This window comes from Chrysemys picta, chromosome 2 (assembly GCF_011386835.1).
Source record: "Chrysemys picta bellii isolate R12L10 chromosome 2, ASM1138683v2, whole genome shotgun sequence".
Classification (NCBI taxonomy): domain Eukaryota; kingdom Metazoa; phylum Chordata; order Testudines; family Emydidae; genus Chrysemys; species Chrysemys picta.
This window is the reverse complement of record NC_088792.1, coordinates 30,751,177-30,767,310: the sequence shown is the minus strand read 5'-3', so window position 1 is coordinate 30,767,310 and position 16,134 is coordinate 30,751,177. Positions and strand designations below refer to the sequence as shown.

Below are 16,134 nucleotides of genomic sequence, written 5' to 3'. Positions count from 1 at the left end.
AAAGTGGGTCATATTTGCTGAGGAGCTCAACTATGCCTAGAAAGTTTCCATTTGCACGATCACCACTATGTTGACTGGAACCAAAGAAAGCCAATCCCCACTCAGAAAGAAAAAGGAAGACATTCAGGATGCGCTCAAGAAGTTTTTTCCAGTTATGAGTAAATTTTCAACTGAACTTTCAGCGGATGCTGCCCTACTGGCTGATTTCCAGGCAACATTGTTTTCTTTGTGTGATGTTGAACTCGCATGTGATGGTATTCAGTCTTTCAATTTCCTCCAACCTCTGTTGATGCTCCATCCTGATTGATCAGCGAGAACCGATGCATTTGATATGACAAAATCTCTCAGTTAACAAAAAATTATGTCTTTTACCAAATCACATCTCTTATTTGTTTAAATAGAGAGATTGTGTCACATTTTGGTCCGATAGGGATGCGCATAAAAACAAGTTGTGAAACTTATCAAATGCCAAAAAATTAACAAGTGTCTAAATTTGAGGCCCCCCCCCTTTGAGCTTGATGCCCAGGCCAAATGGCCCTCCTGGCCTCCCCCCTGATTGGCCCTGAGTCTGACCTCCTGCACTTGTAGTCCCACAGAACCTCACCCACTCCTGAAATAGATCCCTAACCTCTGGCTGAGTTACTGAAGTCCTGAAATCATGGTTTAAAGACTTTCAAGTTATGGAGAATTCACCATTTACACTAGTTTAAAGCTGCAAGTGACTCGTGCCCCATGCTGCAGAAGAAGGTGAAAAATTCCCAGAGTCTCCGCCAATCTGACATGGGGGGAAATTCCTTCCCAATCCCAAATATGGCAATTAGTTAGACCCTGAGCATGTGGGCAAGACCCCCCAGGAAGATACGTGGGAAAGAATTCTCTGTAGTAGCTCAGAGCCCTCCACATCTAGTGTCCCCTCTCCAGCTGTTGGGGATTTTTGCTACTGGCAGTCGCTGATAGGCCGCATGCCATCATATGCAGTCCCATCATACTATCCAGCTTACATGGGTAAGATGATGAATAAATTTGGCTCCCAAAAATAGTGCTTCCTAAAGTGTGGCAGACTAGCTATGGAGATGTAGACAGATCTCTCAATTGTTCTCCAGAGTTTCAGCTTTCATTTAAAAATGGAGTAAATCTCTAGCTATGAAAATCTTCAAAATGTGAAGCAAATGCAACCGATGCAGAATGTCTACCTGAATTTGCAGATAGCCTGAACAAGAGTTTTGATGTGTGAATTGCCCCATCATTTTTGGGGGTGCTAACTTTAAATGTCAACATTTTTAACTATTTCACAACGCATTAGACCATGTAAGAAGGGAGACCCAAGCATTTTCCAAAATATGTGTGGAGGATGGGGGGAAAGGAGGAGAGGGAAAGAAACTGAAGTACTAGTCAGGAACAGAAAATCTATAAATTAAGATGTGTAGCCCTTTAACAACAGATAGTGGGATAGGGGTGATTAGTTTTACTTTCCTGAAGGGGGGGCTCAGCTTTCAAAAGTTTGGGAAACACTAAACTTGAATCTCCCACTTACAAGTATATTGACATGAATAAAAATAAATTATTTTGTTGACTGTCCTCTTAATTTTTTTAACTGAAAACCCTTCTAAAATCTTCATTTCTGCATTGTTATGCAAGAAATCTTCATTTCTGCCTTTTAATATGCAAATCTACTCTAAAAAAGCAGTCTCTTTCTATTTAAATGAATTGTTATGCATGATATCACACAATACATCTTTGTAAGTTGGGTATTTATTCTCATATTTTGGGACCTATTACAGAGAAGCAAATTACCTGTGCTCCCCAAAAGTTGCCAGGTGACTTATAAAACTTTAAAATTTCATTCAGGAAGGTCATCACAACTCTATATGGAACTAACCAGGTGCTTGTCTCCCATAGTACAAGAAGGAAATCTGTCACCCTGCTTGAAAAATTATTTGGTTACTTAAGATAAAGAAATAATCATTATGCCAAACTGTGCGGTTTTGTGATGGAGAACTGTGGGTCAGCAAGAAGAGAGCCAAGGTCAACAAAATGAAAGCTTAAAGTGAACTCAGACCTAATTTCAGCAGTCAGTGGTGGAGGGAGGCCAAAGGAACAAAGTCTCTTCTGTGGTCCCCTTGAAAACACTTTATAAGATTCTGAATGAAAAAAACTCACTTGTTTTGAGCTAGTGCTAAAGAATATTCATTTTTATTTTTCAAAAGAGCACGAGTGAGGGGTTTTTTGTGTGTGTTTTATGAGCATATCTGTAGCTGACAAAGTTACCTTCTTTGACATCATGCCATTGGATCCTGACCAAAATACTATGTCCAAGTCAACTAACAGGAAAATAGTAGGGATAAGCCTTTTTCTTTCTTTATTCTGCCAAACCACTGCCTCTTGCAATCAGGACTGATTACAAACACCCAATTAAGAAGCATTTGGAACATGATCTGAACACTAATCCTGTCTCTTGTTTTCTTTATACCTAATTATCAGCCTTAAGATGGGTATTAGAGCTTTAATTAGTAGACTTACTTTTGGAACGCCTGCAAAAGATAACATATCTATATTATATACATAAACATATGTACCCATGTATACACACACATGCGTGTGTGCGTAATATATATATATATATATGTCCATATAATATATATGTATGTGTACATAATCTGTCTATATATGTGTGTGTGTATGCGTATCATGCGCTCACAGACAGACAAATAATTTAATTCTTTGGGAACACTACAAAAGAAACAAAATTGAATTTGGTTTTACATAAATCATATAAAGGCCTGTATGTTGTAATTATCGAAAGTTATGATCAAATGTTGTAGCTTGGAACAAGTTATAATTAAGTAAACTAATTTCCATTAACACATGGGGTTTTGTTTTAATTAAATCACCATTGAGGGGGCAGAGGAGAAGTCAAATTAAAAAATGCAGACAACTTCATACGACTGTCTCTAATACAACATGTTTCAGTTTATAAAAGACCCTGACTCTGTGCTCTGTCTTTTTATAACTGACCTTGACATCACTGAGAGCTATGCACATATGAAGGCCAGAGGATCAGGACCTAAGGACTCCATGTTACACCCTTCTAACAGTGTTATTGGTTGAAAGGTGTCTGATTATAGCACTTCAACATACAATTTCCCCCACAGTTCATTTGAGTATATACAATACATTAATATTAACATCTACCTATATCAATATTATTATTGTATGTAATGTAGTAGCACATAGTGACCTCAATCAAAGTTTGAAGCCCCATTGTGTTGGCAATGTACATACCTTGAGTGAAAAGATGGGCTCTGCTCCAAAGAAATTACAATTAATAATAAATGAAAGGAGGATATTTGTCAAGCTAGGACCCACTAGTGAAGTGACACGCAACCAATATTTTGTCATGATTTCACTAATACTTTTGAAAAAGCTCAAAACCAAACAACAATACTCTGCAGAAGAAACACTTCAATAGTCTGACAATAGAAACTATTCACAACGGTTTAGATGAGTAACAAAAAAAGCCTGGCTATTACATCAAATAATCAGCAACACAATATAATTTCCAACTTCTTTCAATTTTGATTTAGTCTCTAAAGCTCATTAAAATTACCCTGAACTATCTTTAGAAACTTGTGTATGGTACTTGCTGCAAGTACAAGCTGAGTCTATAAAACAAGAGCACATACTTTTGTATAGTTCTTATGATCCAGAGTGCATAATGAAATAAAAACATATTACTTAGGAATAAAAGGCCCAGTCCTCAGTGGTGTCCAGGATCCACTGCAAAGATGACATTTGTGCTTCCCTGATCCTGGAGCAAGCTGGGGCCTCGTGCCACAGGTTAGAATAGCCTGAGGGTGCTCTAAGCCAGTGATTCTCAAACTTATCTGATCACGCCCCCTTTCTTTGTGTCTGTAGTAGTTTACATCCCGCCTTCCTGCCACACAAGTACATATACCGATAAAAAAAAAATCAACATGCCACTCCCACTAAATATTAAAAACAGTAAGGATTCAAACAGAGCCATTTAAGTATATAGTACAGGGATGGGCAAACTATGGCCTGGGGGCTGGATCCCGCCTGCCAACCACTTTAATCCAGCCCTTGAGCTCCCACTGGGAAACAGGGTCTGGGGCTTGCCCCGCTCTGGTGCTCCAGCCAGGGAGCAGGGTCGGGGGTCACTCCACGAGGCTCCCGGAAGTAGCGACATAGCCCAGCTCCAGCTCCTACACGTAGGGGCAGTTAGGGGGCTCCACTCTATATGCTGCCCCCTCCCCAAGCGCCACCCCCGCAGCTCCCATTGGCCGCAGCTTGGGGAGGAAGCAGTGTGCAGAGCGGAGCCCCCTGGCTGCCCTTATGCGTAGGAGCTGGGCATGCCGCTGCTTCCAGGAGCCGCTTGAGGTAAGCACTGCTCGGAGCCTGCACCCCTGAGCCTCTCCCCATGCCCCAACTCCATGCCCCAGCCCTGATCCCCTTCCTGCCCTGCGAACCCCTCCATCCCAGCCCACAGCATCCTCCTGCACCCCACACTCATCCTCAGCCCCACCCCAGAGTCCGCACCCCCAGCCAGAGCCTACACCCCTTCCCACATCCCAACCCCCTGCCCAAGCTCGGATCCCCCTCCCACCCTCCAAACCCCTTGGTCCCAGCCTGCAGCATACTCCTGCACCCCAAACCCCTCATCCTCAGCCACACCCCAGAGTCTGCACCCGCAGCTGGATCCCTCACCCCTCCCTGCACCCCACTCCCGCACCCCAGCTCAGACCCCCTCCCACAGCCTGAATTCCTCATTTCTGGTCCCACCCCAGAGCCCACACCCCCAACCAGAGCCCTCATCCCCTCCCACACCCCAACCCCAATTTTGTGAGCATTCATGGCCTGCCATACAATTTCTATTCCCAGATGTGGCCCTTGGGCCAAAAAGTTTGCCCACCCCGATATGTATGTAGCTTTCCGGCCACCCAGCTCAGAAGGCAGCGCCGCCACCAGCAGGAGCACAGAAGTAAGGGTGGCAATACCATACCATGCCACCCTTACTTCTGCGCTGTTGCTGGTGGTGGCGCTGCCTTCAAAGTTGGGCGCCCGGCTAGCAGATGCTGCTCTTCACTGTGCCTTCTCATGCCCCCTGAATGCATTCCATGTCCCTCCTAGGGATGTGCCCGCAAGTTTGAGAACCTCTGCTCTAAGCTCAAAGCCAAGCTAGCATTGGCCACAGGAGGGCCAGCCTGTCTCCAGTTATTGGTAGAATGCAGCAGTACTTCCTTCAGGAATACCCACAGCATACCCTGCACACTGTCTGGCTGGAGGGGGCTTCGGGGTTGACCCCAGAAAGCTAAGTGTAGTATGTCCGATAGTATTCTTATAAAATAATTGGCAATGAAACAGTTAACAACACATTTTATTTACATAATTTTAAATAGTTGGCAGGGTTCTCTAAGCCTGCAGGTGGGTACTTTTGTTTAGTCTAAATCAAAATAAATAAATACATACATACATAAATATGGACATTATTTAAGTGTCATTGTTAGGCTTCAGTGTTAATGCCCACTGAAATGATTGGGGGGCAGTTTGCATTTGTTTAGAGCCTGAATTTTGCTCCCACTGAAATCATTAGTAAAGCATTCATTATTGTAAATGAGAGCAGTAGCAGGCTCTTAAAACTATTGTTCCCATCTTTCTATCTACAGGCTCAGTTTCTTTGTCTATGTTAGGATTTTCAGCTGTGTCAGACAGTGATCAGATATGACTTCTCTATCCCCACTATCAACCAGTGCTGAGTTCGATTGTTCCTTTGCGTGTCCTTCTAGTCAACTCACCATTTGCTACAAATGGAGTTTCATTCACTTGACCCTGTCTACATCAGCAAGACAGCCAAGCTCAAAACCAGTTAAAAGAGGGTGCGAGGAACTTTTTTTGATACCCATTGTCAAACCTGACTGAAATATCTAATATAGACACCGTTTATAGATCAGCTACACAAGATACATGTTCCATCTTTCTTCACAACCATAGAGAACAATGACTTAATTCTGCTCCTATAGAAATCAAAGGCAAAACTCCCATTGACATTGATGAGTGCAGGATCAGACCCTACATACCTAGGCCCAGATCTTATGTTGCACCTGGAGAGGGCATTGAACAGCCCTGGGGCTGAGGCGCATTGGGCCAGTGCCTCGGCACAACTTTGAGCAGCCTGAAGACTGCTGTAATTTGAGGAACTGCTGAACTATGAGGAACTTTTCTCATAGTCAGACAATGATGGGATACTCTGGCAGTGTCCTCTTTCCCCAGCCTCCCTGACTGCACAGGCAGCTGGTGTGTGTGTGTGATGCTGGAGTCACTACAGCAGCTCTATGCCACCCAAGGTTCCCCTTACACAAGAATAATCCTCAAGTGACTGGATCCACTAGGTTTAAGGCAACTGTGCACTAGCTGGAATGGTACGAAGCAGACAACGAGAATAAGGGTCTGAGTTTAGACAAATGTGAATGAAAGCTTGAATTCTGCAGAAACTGATTGTGTCACTAAAGCAGTGCCAACATAATGCCATACACTGAGTATTACCTTATTTTATCAACTGTGGGTTGTTATACCTGCGGGTTTACAAGCAAATTACATTGACATTATTTAGAAATGGAAAGGATGGGTGGAATCCTGGCCCCATTGAAGTCACTGCAGTGGAGTAGGATTTCATCTGATATATCTAAATATCCATGTTTCTTCTCTAGGTCAAGGACTTTGAGGGGCTGTATTGACAAACAAACATATTTTTGCTATCTATCCTTGATTGCAATTTCTATATAATTTCTAATCTCAGCAGTGTAACTAATCTCTTATAAACCCAATTTAAAGAACAATTAACTATCAAATCTCTCCTTCTACAATTTGAATGTTTCCAAAATGAACAAATTTTCCATTTGAACTGAGCTGGCAACAGTACATACACACTCAGTAATTGCCAAACAAGGATGATAGTACTCTCTGCATATCTAAATTATACCAATAAAACAACTGTACTGCAGTAGTGTATCTATGTAAGTCTTGTAAAACCATACAGTTAAGTCTGACAACAAAGTTAATAATTTGTCAGTAAGGAAACCACTATTGGGCTTTTTTTATCCAGCCCTCCACCTTCCTCAAGCCCTTTTCTGCTGAAGCTTCATACTCATTTTCTTAATGTTTTTAACCTAGTGTCTGTGAAATTTTTATTGCTCCCTAGATGATGATATCTGATCTGAATGTAACCACATACTTCTTTGCTCAGCAGCATTTGTCACAAACCATTATAAATTATCATGCTGATAGTTTGCATTGCTGGGAAACCGGAAAAGTTCCATAAATTCAAAGTACTGTATCAGTGACATCCTTGTTTATTTCCAGATATAAAGTTTTACAAGATTCAAGATGGCTACATTTACACAGTAGGATACTTTAAGCAACACAAGACTTGTACATCCTAGCTAAGTGCTGAAAAGCATTTACAACATGCAACAAATATTCGAGCATTTTAGGTAATATTCAATCGTATGTTTTGTCTCCTCCTTTTACTTCTAATTGTGTTCCTGTCTTCACAAACAGCGGCTATTTTCATTGCTTGTTTGTGAGAGGGCAAAATAATCAATAAGCACAAACTTGTATTCTTTTGAAACCTCCACCAGAATTTGGGTTTCATTCTTTCCTGAAGCAGGTATGTAGCTCCCATTAACGTTAAAAGGTATAATTATGTTCATCTGTGAGGAGAATATACCCTTATACTGTTTATGTTTTTAGGCTGCAAGACATGATTTTACACATCCTGTTGAGACAGTGTATTTCCAGAGAGCTTGTTTGGTAATTCTGTCCTTAGGATATTTTTCATTAGACCTGCTTAAATTGTGTGAAAGTACATTTACTTAATTACTATTGTATCTTTATTCCCCAATATGATGGAAGCTGAGCCCTTTGGGATTTCTCTGAAGAAACTTGAATTTTAGTTCTGCTTACTTGAAATTTAAAATAGTACAACTTCCTCAAATAAAGTATATTCACAGTGATTACATAAATATCACATGACATACCATATGATCATTAGAAAACAGTTGGGAAATATTCTTCAGTTAGAGCAAAACATAATTGCTAGCTATATTTATACCAGGCATGTAATGTGGAACTTCCAAAATCTTAAGACACAAAGATGCTCACTAAGAGTGCCACCAGTATAGCTAATATTTACAATTCTTGAGCCTAATTCTCCTTTCATTGGCACTAGTTTTACATGGGTATAAGTTCACTGGCTTCAATGGATTTAATCTTGATTTACACCAATGTACATGAAAGATAGATGAGATGCCTTGGCTCTCTTGTTGCAAATAAAGAATAACTGGACATACATCTAAAGGTCTTATTGTTTTTCTCCATGGGCTCAGTGAGATTTCCAGGTCCACATCATTATTCTTTAGGGACCAAACTCTAGAAGTTCTTACTCAATCCTCACTCAGGGAGAAACAAACAAACTAAACCTCTATTGACATAAGGAGTTCAGGATTTAGTCCAAGACAACATCTGCTCTTCTAGTCCAGTATAATTGTATCCAGGACCCCTTTTTTCCTTCCCAGACATTTTATTTCCCAATCTCTGATTTTCTGTCTGCACGTCATATTAGCTGTTTATTAATTTCTATGTAAACTAGAGACTAGTTTGAAATGCCACGTTTCTATATTACACACACAGCTGGCAAATAAATTGAAGATTATATTAGGAAATCAAAATTTACTTAATTGCAAATAACCGTGTCATATGTTTTATTATGTTTGTTTATTGCTTTAACAAAGATCCGGTAACAGGAATATGAATTTCTTCAGCAGACAGTGAAATTTCAAACCAGACTGTTTCTTGATAGCTGCCTGTTGCTGAAATCATTTTTACATTAGTCAGCTAACATACAAACCTACTCACTCTCAAGTTAAATGGGACAGCCTTAAGTATAAGCAAACTTGTAGCTAGATAGTAAACAGTAGGTATCCTAAGGTTCTGCATTTAAGAGTTCACCAAATAACACTTGAACCATCATGGTCACTCCCCAAGAGTCCAATTCAAACCATTCTGCCTGCAAAGTTTCTGACCACCTGAGAACAGAACTTGCTACAGACAACTGTCAATAATAGGGAGGTCCTTTGGGAGGAAGAAATGATTCAAGGTGAGTTACTAAGAGGGGAGAAGAAGGGAGTAGGAAGTGATGGAATTGGGGAATTCAGCTCCTTCATTGTCTAAGGCCCCAATGCATCAAAGACCAGCTTACATATTTAGTGCATTTCTACATAAAAATGGCTATTTCTTATCTAAATAGTTATATACTGTACATCATTTACTGTTATATTAGACTGAGACAGTTTTAGAACCTTGGAATACATGTAATCTGCCAAGGAACACAAAAGGTTTTACCCTACAATATGTTCTATTTCCTTCTCTGATATCTACCTAAACTGCAGAAAAAAAAATTGATATCCAGATACAAACACCTCTAAAGATTAGCAACAAGCCTGTATACAGAAGGGAAATGGAACATAATGACATTTATAAAATATAGGCAAGTGGACCACTGCACATATATAACTGATTAAAGAGTTCTGAAGTGTGTTGCCTGCAGTACTAACCATATTCAGAAGCATAATCTTAACCGGAAACTAGAATTGGCTCTATCAACCTTCATGGAACTTGAAGGGAGGCGCACAGGTTGCTGGAGGGAAGAGTTTGGAGAAGGCACTAGGCAGTCAGTCCATGTACACATGGCTTGAATGCTAGCTGCAGTTGCAACACCTTTGTAAATAGGTGCTTTAATAAACGGACAGTTTAGTTTTACAAACATGGAGCCTTCTTTTGTTATTACCCACACATGGTATGTGAAACATTGGCCTATGCTGGATTATGCAAAACACTGAAAATTTATGAAATGTAAACCAAACTACTACACTTGGTCACTAAACAAGTTAAATCTAAGTGAAGTTAATATTCATGAAGTAACTAACTCAATTTGTTATTACAAAACTTGGAACCAAGAAGATGTGTATGATAAAAGTTAAGCACTTCAGTGTAAGCACTTTCTTTGAGTAATCATAACCTTCTCCTCCCCATTGCATGTCACCACCTCTCCTCAGATAATGCTACATTTAGGACCTGATCCTGAGAGATGCTGAAAAGTCCTGTGAGGTGCCGAGCACCTTCAACTCTCATTGTTTTCAAATTTAGTTTCTTAGCTGAGGGCACTCAATAACTTGCAGGATCAGCATCTGTGAGCAAGAACTGTCTTTTTTTATCTGTAAAAGGCCATGCACATTTCTGGAGCTGTATAAATAATGAATAATTAAAATGTGTTCTTGATGAAAGAAGTGGTCCGAGTTTGTGGACTGACTGTAATGAAATGGGGCACAACCAGACCATGGGTCATCATGTGCAAACTACCTGCTTTTTCGTCACGGAGATGGGGGTGGAGAGTACTTTCTGCTGGGCTGTTCTCATGACTGCAGAGTGGGGAGTGGGTGAGCAAGGGGGAGGAAAGGGTGGAGCTTGACTCCACCCTACCTCCTCTCAGCCTACTGAACTGATGAAGTAGGGGAAGCAATCTAAGAGAGACCCGTAGGAGAAAACCAGAGAGGGGAATTGTGACTATCAGACAGCTATACACTGCCCCTTTCCAATGGGTCAGAGTAATCTCTCAGTCTAGACTAGATTGTTAAGAGAAGTCAGTGCTTTGAGAAAATGTACACCTCTCACCAGATTGTTTGGAGCAGTTAACTAACATGAAGGAGAGAATTATTTTATGGTACTTATTTTTAAAATAAAAACATGGAACTAATGTGTTTCATATTGTGGTAAAAATCCCCCATCCTGTTCACATTCCCATAAAATGTATTATAAAGCCACACTAAGGTATGGCTTTTCTCATCACATATAAGTAATTCAAATGTAATTTTAAAATAGTAGAAAATTATAACATTTTCCCCCTAATAATACTCTTACTAATCCACTTTTACTGTGTATGGTTCTCAAAGAACTTTAGTAGTTGACTGTTTTGGAAAAGTACAAACCAAAGCTCCATCCACTGGCTCACATACACACCACCACCACTAAATGACTGCAAATACTGAGGAAAGAGTTTCAACAGGAAAAACAATTATTGGGCCTCTGTATCCAGGAAAAGCAGACAGAAGGAATACAAGGTTAAATCAAAGATAATCTTGCTGGTTTTTGAGGTTTAGGAAGCACAAAACCTAACTTAAGCATCTTGGCACTAACATATTATCTGGTCCGGATTCAAATCCCTGATGGCTTCATTTTACACACTATCTTGGACATAGCTGTTATTTCCCATGTAGACATCAGGACAATATGAACATTTTTATCCACTAGATGGTGCTCTGGCGCCCTTTACTGATGGTCTCACTTACTTGCAGTCTCTGTCCTCCAAATCAAAGTGAGGGTTGAAGTTGATCATAATTCTCTGGTATGGTTCAGGAGCCTGAATCAGCCATTCACATTTTTGGCTTGGATGATAGGAATTAGGATAGCCAGGAGAAGTAAGGTACCCAGGGTTTACAATTTTTATATTATCACCGCATTTATCTGCAATGAAAACAAAAATTTCCTGTTCAGTTTATCGGCTCCAATCAATCACAAATCTTCAAGTACAGCTGAATGAGTCAATGTGATTAAAATGTTGTGTTTTCTACATTTTCCTTTAGCAAATTTTTATTGCATTCTAGGCGTTTAAAGTAATCTCTTACAGATCACATTTTCCGTAGGAAAGAATATAATGCAAAATTTGGATGTACACCAGTTGTTGCTTCCAGGGCTAATCCGTACAAATGGTGGCTCTAATTTTGAGAGGCCAAGTTTCAAAACTGTTTCTCTACAAAGGTTCCTTTCACAAATAAAACCCTCACAGCATTAAAACATTGCATCCTCACAATTGATGTTAACACTGGCTCCGAGGGGTTTCATTTAGATTTATCTCAGAGATGTGTAATCTTATTAAGGAACAAGTTTTAAGTGGAGAGTGACTAAAAAGATGCTGTCTGACCCCCTGCACAGCTATTCTGATGATAAGCCTGGTCTGTGTCATTGGCCATCGGGGAGTTGTCTTCATAGACCCCTGCTCGCTTACAGCAAAGCCTTCTTTTGTTTTATCAGTCCATAAATCTAAGCAATTTGAAGTTATCTGTGCTCCTTAGATGCAGACTAACAGAGAACAAAGTGCATTTAGTGAAGCAGAAATGATTCAGTATTACTCCTTTAAGGAAGTTTGTTCATGCTTGGAGACCAGATCAAAGAAATGGAGCAGAAACAACCCTCCCTTCCTCCTTCCCCCTCCCCCCCCCCAAAAAAAAAACAAGACCCAGGTTTATTTCTAATTGCAAAATAGTTGGAAAAGTTACCACAGTCACCAAGTGCAAGTATGAAATATAGTGGCTGCATCTTGCTCCTTTGGCAAACAATATTAGGATTACACATTTTAAGGTGTATTGGAAGAACAGAGAGGTAAGTAATCCAACCTGTAAGGTCATTTGATTCATTATTCAGTGTAGGTTTGCATTGTGGCTTTTTATTATTATGGATTTTTTACCATAGATCTTCAGCTAAAGAAACTTTCCCTCACATACTGATACGCAATTTTCAGCAATAAAGTATGAGAATAAACTACAGAAGGAAAGCATATATGCACTAATAAATATAAATCAACATATATCACTATTTCTCAATAATGGTATATACAGCTTGTAATACTGTATCTCATAGATTCCCTGTGGAAGGAAAATGTCATTCTTTGCTCTCAGCATGAATTTATAAATGTACAGAATTTTATTACAGGAAAACCAGGTCAAATGGAAATGAAAGATGAAGTGCATATAAAAAATGCATAAAGCTACAAGCATTATAGAAATCATTTGCCATAAATTAGAAAGGAAGGAGACGACATATATGATATTGTTTGTTCAAAAGCAAGATATTTCTAACCATATTGCTTGGGTTGGCCCTAGCCTGTTATTTGTTTCTGTTTTTGCTTTCTAAAACCAATTGTTTATCTTTGCCAGGAACAAAAAGGTGTTGCAACCAAGAGATCAAAATCTGCAGCTAGTGATCTCTGTGATTCGCCTGTCTGTGGTTCCAAAGGAACCTAGCATTATTTCCAATGTGTAGCAGACTTGGGAAGTGATCCTGTCTGATTAAGTCCACTACGACTCTGTGCAAACAACATGGCAGGATGCAGAATCTGGCATCCGTTCAGTGAGTGAAATAAAACAGTGCTGTTTCTAGTCACTTGACAGAGTCACTTCAGAAGACGTTGAGGCGGACTCACTACCACCAGTGCTGTTTAATCTGCGACTTCTGGGAAAGTGACAGTATAATAAGATAATGTGGACTGCTAGACTCCCTGGGTCTGTGAAATCTCTCCAACACTTAATTAAGAACGGCAGTTTTCTGATGACTTTGGACTATTAGTTCTAAATAAGGTTAATGAATTAATTTAGTAGACACTAATATTGGATGGAGGTGGACATTGGCATTAGCAGGTCTGGTAAGTTACAGAAGAGGTTAATGGCCTTGGTGACTACAGGAGGGCTATTATGTCTATACCTACACAGACAGCCTGCTTCTCAGACAGTTTCTTCATCAACAGTACTCCCTATTTCTGCTCTGTATTTAAAGGAAGAATATTATCAGTAATATTGCAATGTCACCCCTACACCTCATTTCATTTAGTCCTATACGCTTTGGTTCAACCCCCATTATTTTATCACTTCTGCTACTGCTCCAAAGTGATGCAGAAATATGGAGCAGTCATTTTACATTTACAAATAATGGCTTCAGACAGAAGGAGGAGGTTATTGTCACTCCCCACCTCCTTACCTACAGCTCACAAGGGTTAGACCAGGCTGGATCTCACTACAGATTCACAACCTAAGACTGGCACATGCTTTCTTTCTTAATGTGTTTGCTTCTGTGTCAAATCACTGGAGGAGGAATCTCTGGCTTATTAAATTAGGCAGCCTCCTCAAAATTTATTGCAAAGAGATTAACTTTCATCATAAAAATGTGATTTACATTCCTCTCCTTGCAGGACACTCCACTTGTGATCTCTTATTAAAACAATATACCACTGCAAGTGGAGGATGCTCTCTTCTTTTAATTACTTTGATTGAAAGCCTAGTCAGGCAAAAGTAAATATTTGATAATTAGTTAATAATAATTGCTCAGGATTTGCTGGGAAAGGAAAATTCACAGGAGTTCTTTCATGTCCGCTAGTTAAATGTCAAACAATCCTACAATTAGACCATCTTTAAAAGTGCATAATTCAGGGAAATATTCAGTGTGACGAGGCATTGTTCAAAGAACGAAGAGCTGGTTGTTTTTAATTAGCTGTGTTTTCAAGTGTTGCCTGAAAGTAAATTAGATATAAAAGTCATTGTTATGGGATTTCTCTATTAGAACTGAGTCCCAAGCCCTTGCAAGCCTACAGATTCCTCTATAGACACTATTCAGGTTCCATGAGAACTCCAGACTTTTGCAACAAATAGATTATGTCTTACTTGACCAGGCTACCTGCCAGGTATCTACAGCTACACAAGATGATATTTTGAATATCTACCCCCACAAAAAGCCTTTCCTTTAAGGTGCTCTTATCTTGCAGATTTTAAGAGTCTTATTTAATTGCCAATGAGAGGAAACATTATTATGATAATTGGCTTCCCTAATCTTGTGAAAGCGAGCAGCCCTCGTTTATATAACAACCGAAAGGGGATTGAAAATAAAGTTGAAAGCATTGTGATGATTATGTGACACTGTAGTGCAGATCAGGGATTTTTACTGAAAAGTTCCCTTCATCCTAGTAATCAGGTTGGTCTTCCTTCCACTGCAAGACATTTCTCCTTGTTTGATTGTTATTAGAACTCACGAATGGGCCCTAGATCTGAAAATATTATCTCAATAACTTGAAATCAGTTGTCTTCTATGTCACTTACCGCTCCTTAAAGCTCTGGCTAGGGTGAAGGTGAGGGCTGCACAGTGCAGGAGAAGTCCCCAATCCATCCTCCTTTCTGATTATAGAAGAAGGAGAGAGAGAGAGAGAAAAAAAACACCCCTCACAGCTCCTAAATCCTGCGCCTGGAGTTAGGGGCAGAACGCTAGGTCCGCAGCAGCAGCTGAGTCCCGGTGGCAGAGAGAGACGCTTCTTTTTGTGTGTGTCTCAAGTCGCCTGCATCCCGTCAGTTAGCTCCGGTTTCCTCTCCCTTTTCCCACACTCGCTCCTTTTCCAGGCGTCGCTGCCCCTGCCATTTCCAAAGAGGCTAGAAAGCCAACTGACAACAAAAACAAAAATCCTGGCGGCTTCTGGAACCCCCCGGAAGATTTCTCCAAAGGAGGGGCTGGTCTGCGGAGAGGAGAGAGAAATGATGAGCAGAGAGAGACAGGAGTTTTGCAAACTGCGTCCCTCCCTTCCCCAGACCAGCTCGCCTGTAACTCAGCCACACACAGAAGTTTCCCCCGCTCTGTCCCCTTTGTATGTGCGCTCCAGCAGCCCCGGTGTGTCAGTGCCTGAGACTAACCTGCTCTGTAGGGGGAGAGCGCGGGGCACCACGGTTGGCTACCGCCGGGCACCTGCAAACGGGACACTGCTGCTGCCGGGCGGGTGAGCGGCTCTGAAGGGCAGCCAGGCGGAGGATGGGGATCGTGGGGAAGTGTGAAGCGCCGGGCGGCTCCTTCCTGCAGCCTGAGGAGGAGAAGCACAACTCAGTGGCAATAAGAGAGGCAGAGGAGCCGCCGTCAACACAGCCCCAGTCCCCTCCCCCTCCCCGCCCTCCTCCTCAGCCCCCCAAGACATCGGCAGAAAGGAAGGAACAACACACAAACAAAACAGGCTGGGGCCCTGAACTTCAGCGGGGGGCTGGGAGCTACTGCCAGAGGCGGCTGGGAGGAGAGGGGCCGCCCCTTTCCCAATGGGGACGGCAAGTCGGAGGGCCAGGTAAAGCCAAGTGAAACTGACAAGGCGTGCGGTGCCCATGTGCAGCGGGACAGAGCCGGGAGCAACAGCGCGGTCATTAGGCAGCAGACTCCAGCGCAGCCCCCCCGGCCAGCAGCCACTGCCGTCTGCCCACCGGGCACTAC

At 41.3% G+C, this 16,134-nt stretch overlaps 1 protein-coding gene across 1 annotated transcript in view; it reads right to left on the bottom strand.

The window, feature by feature from the left end:
- The window catches only part of NRP1 (neuropilin 1), a 136,893-nt gene extending 121,018 nt beyond the window's left edge, over positions 1 to 15,875 (bottom strand). Inside the window, 3 exon segments of the mRNA XM_008162919.4 lie at positions 11,421 to 11,595; positions 14,994 to 15,400; positions 15,576 to 15,875. Coding sequence (XP_008161141.2) covers positions 11,421 to 11,595; positions 14,994 to 15,060 — 242 coding nt within the window. The 5' untranslated portion in view covers positions 15,061 to 15,400; positions 15,576 to 15,875.
- Between the last annotated feature and the right edge of the window lie 259 nt (positions 15,876 to 16,134).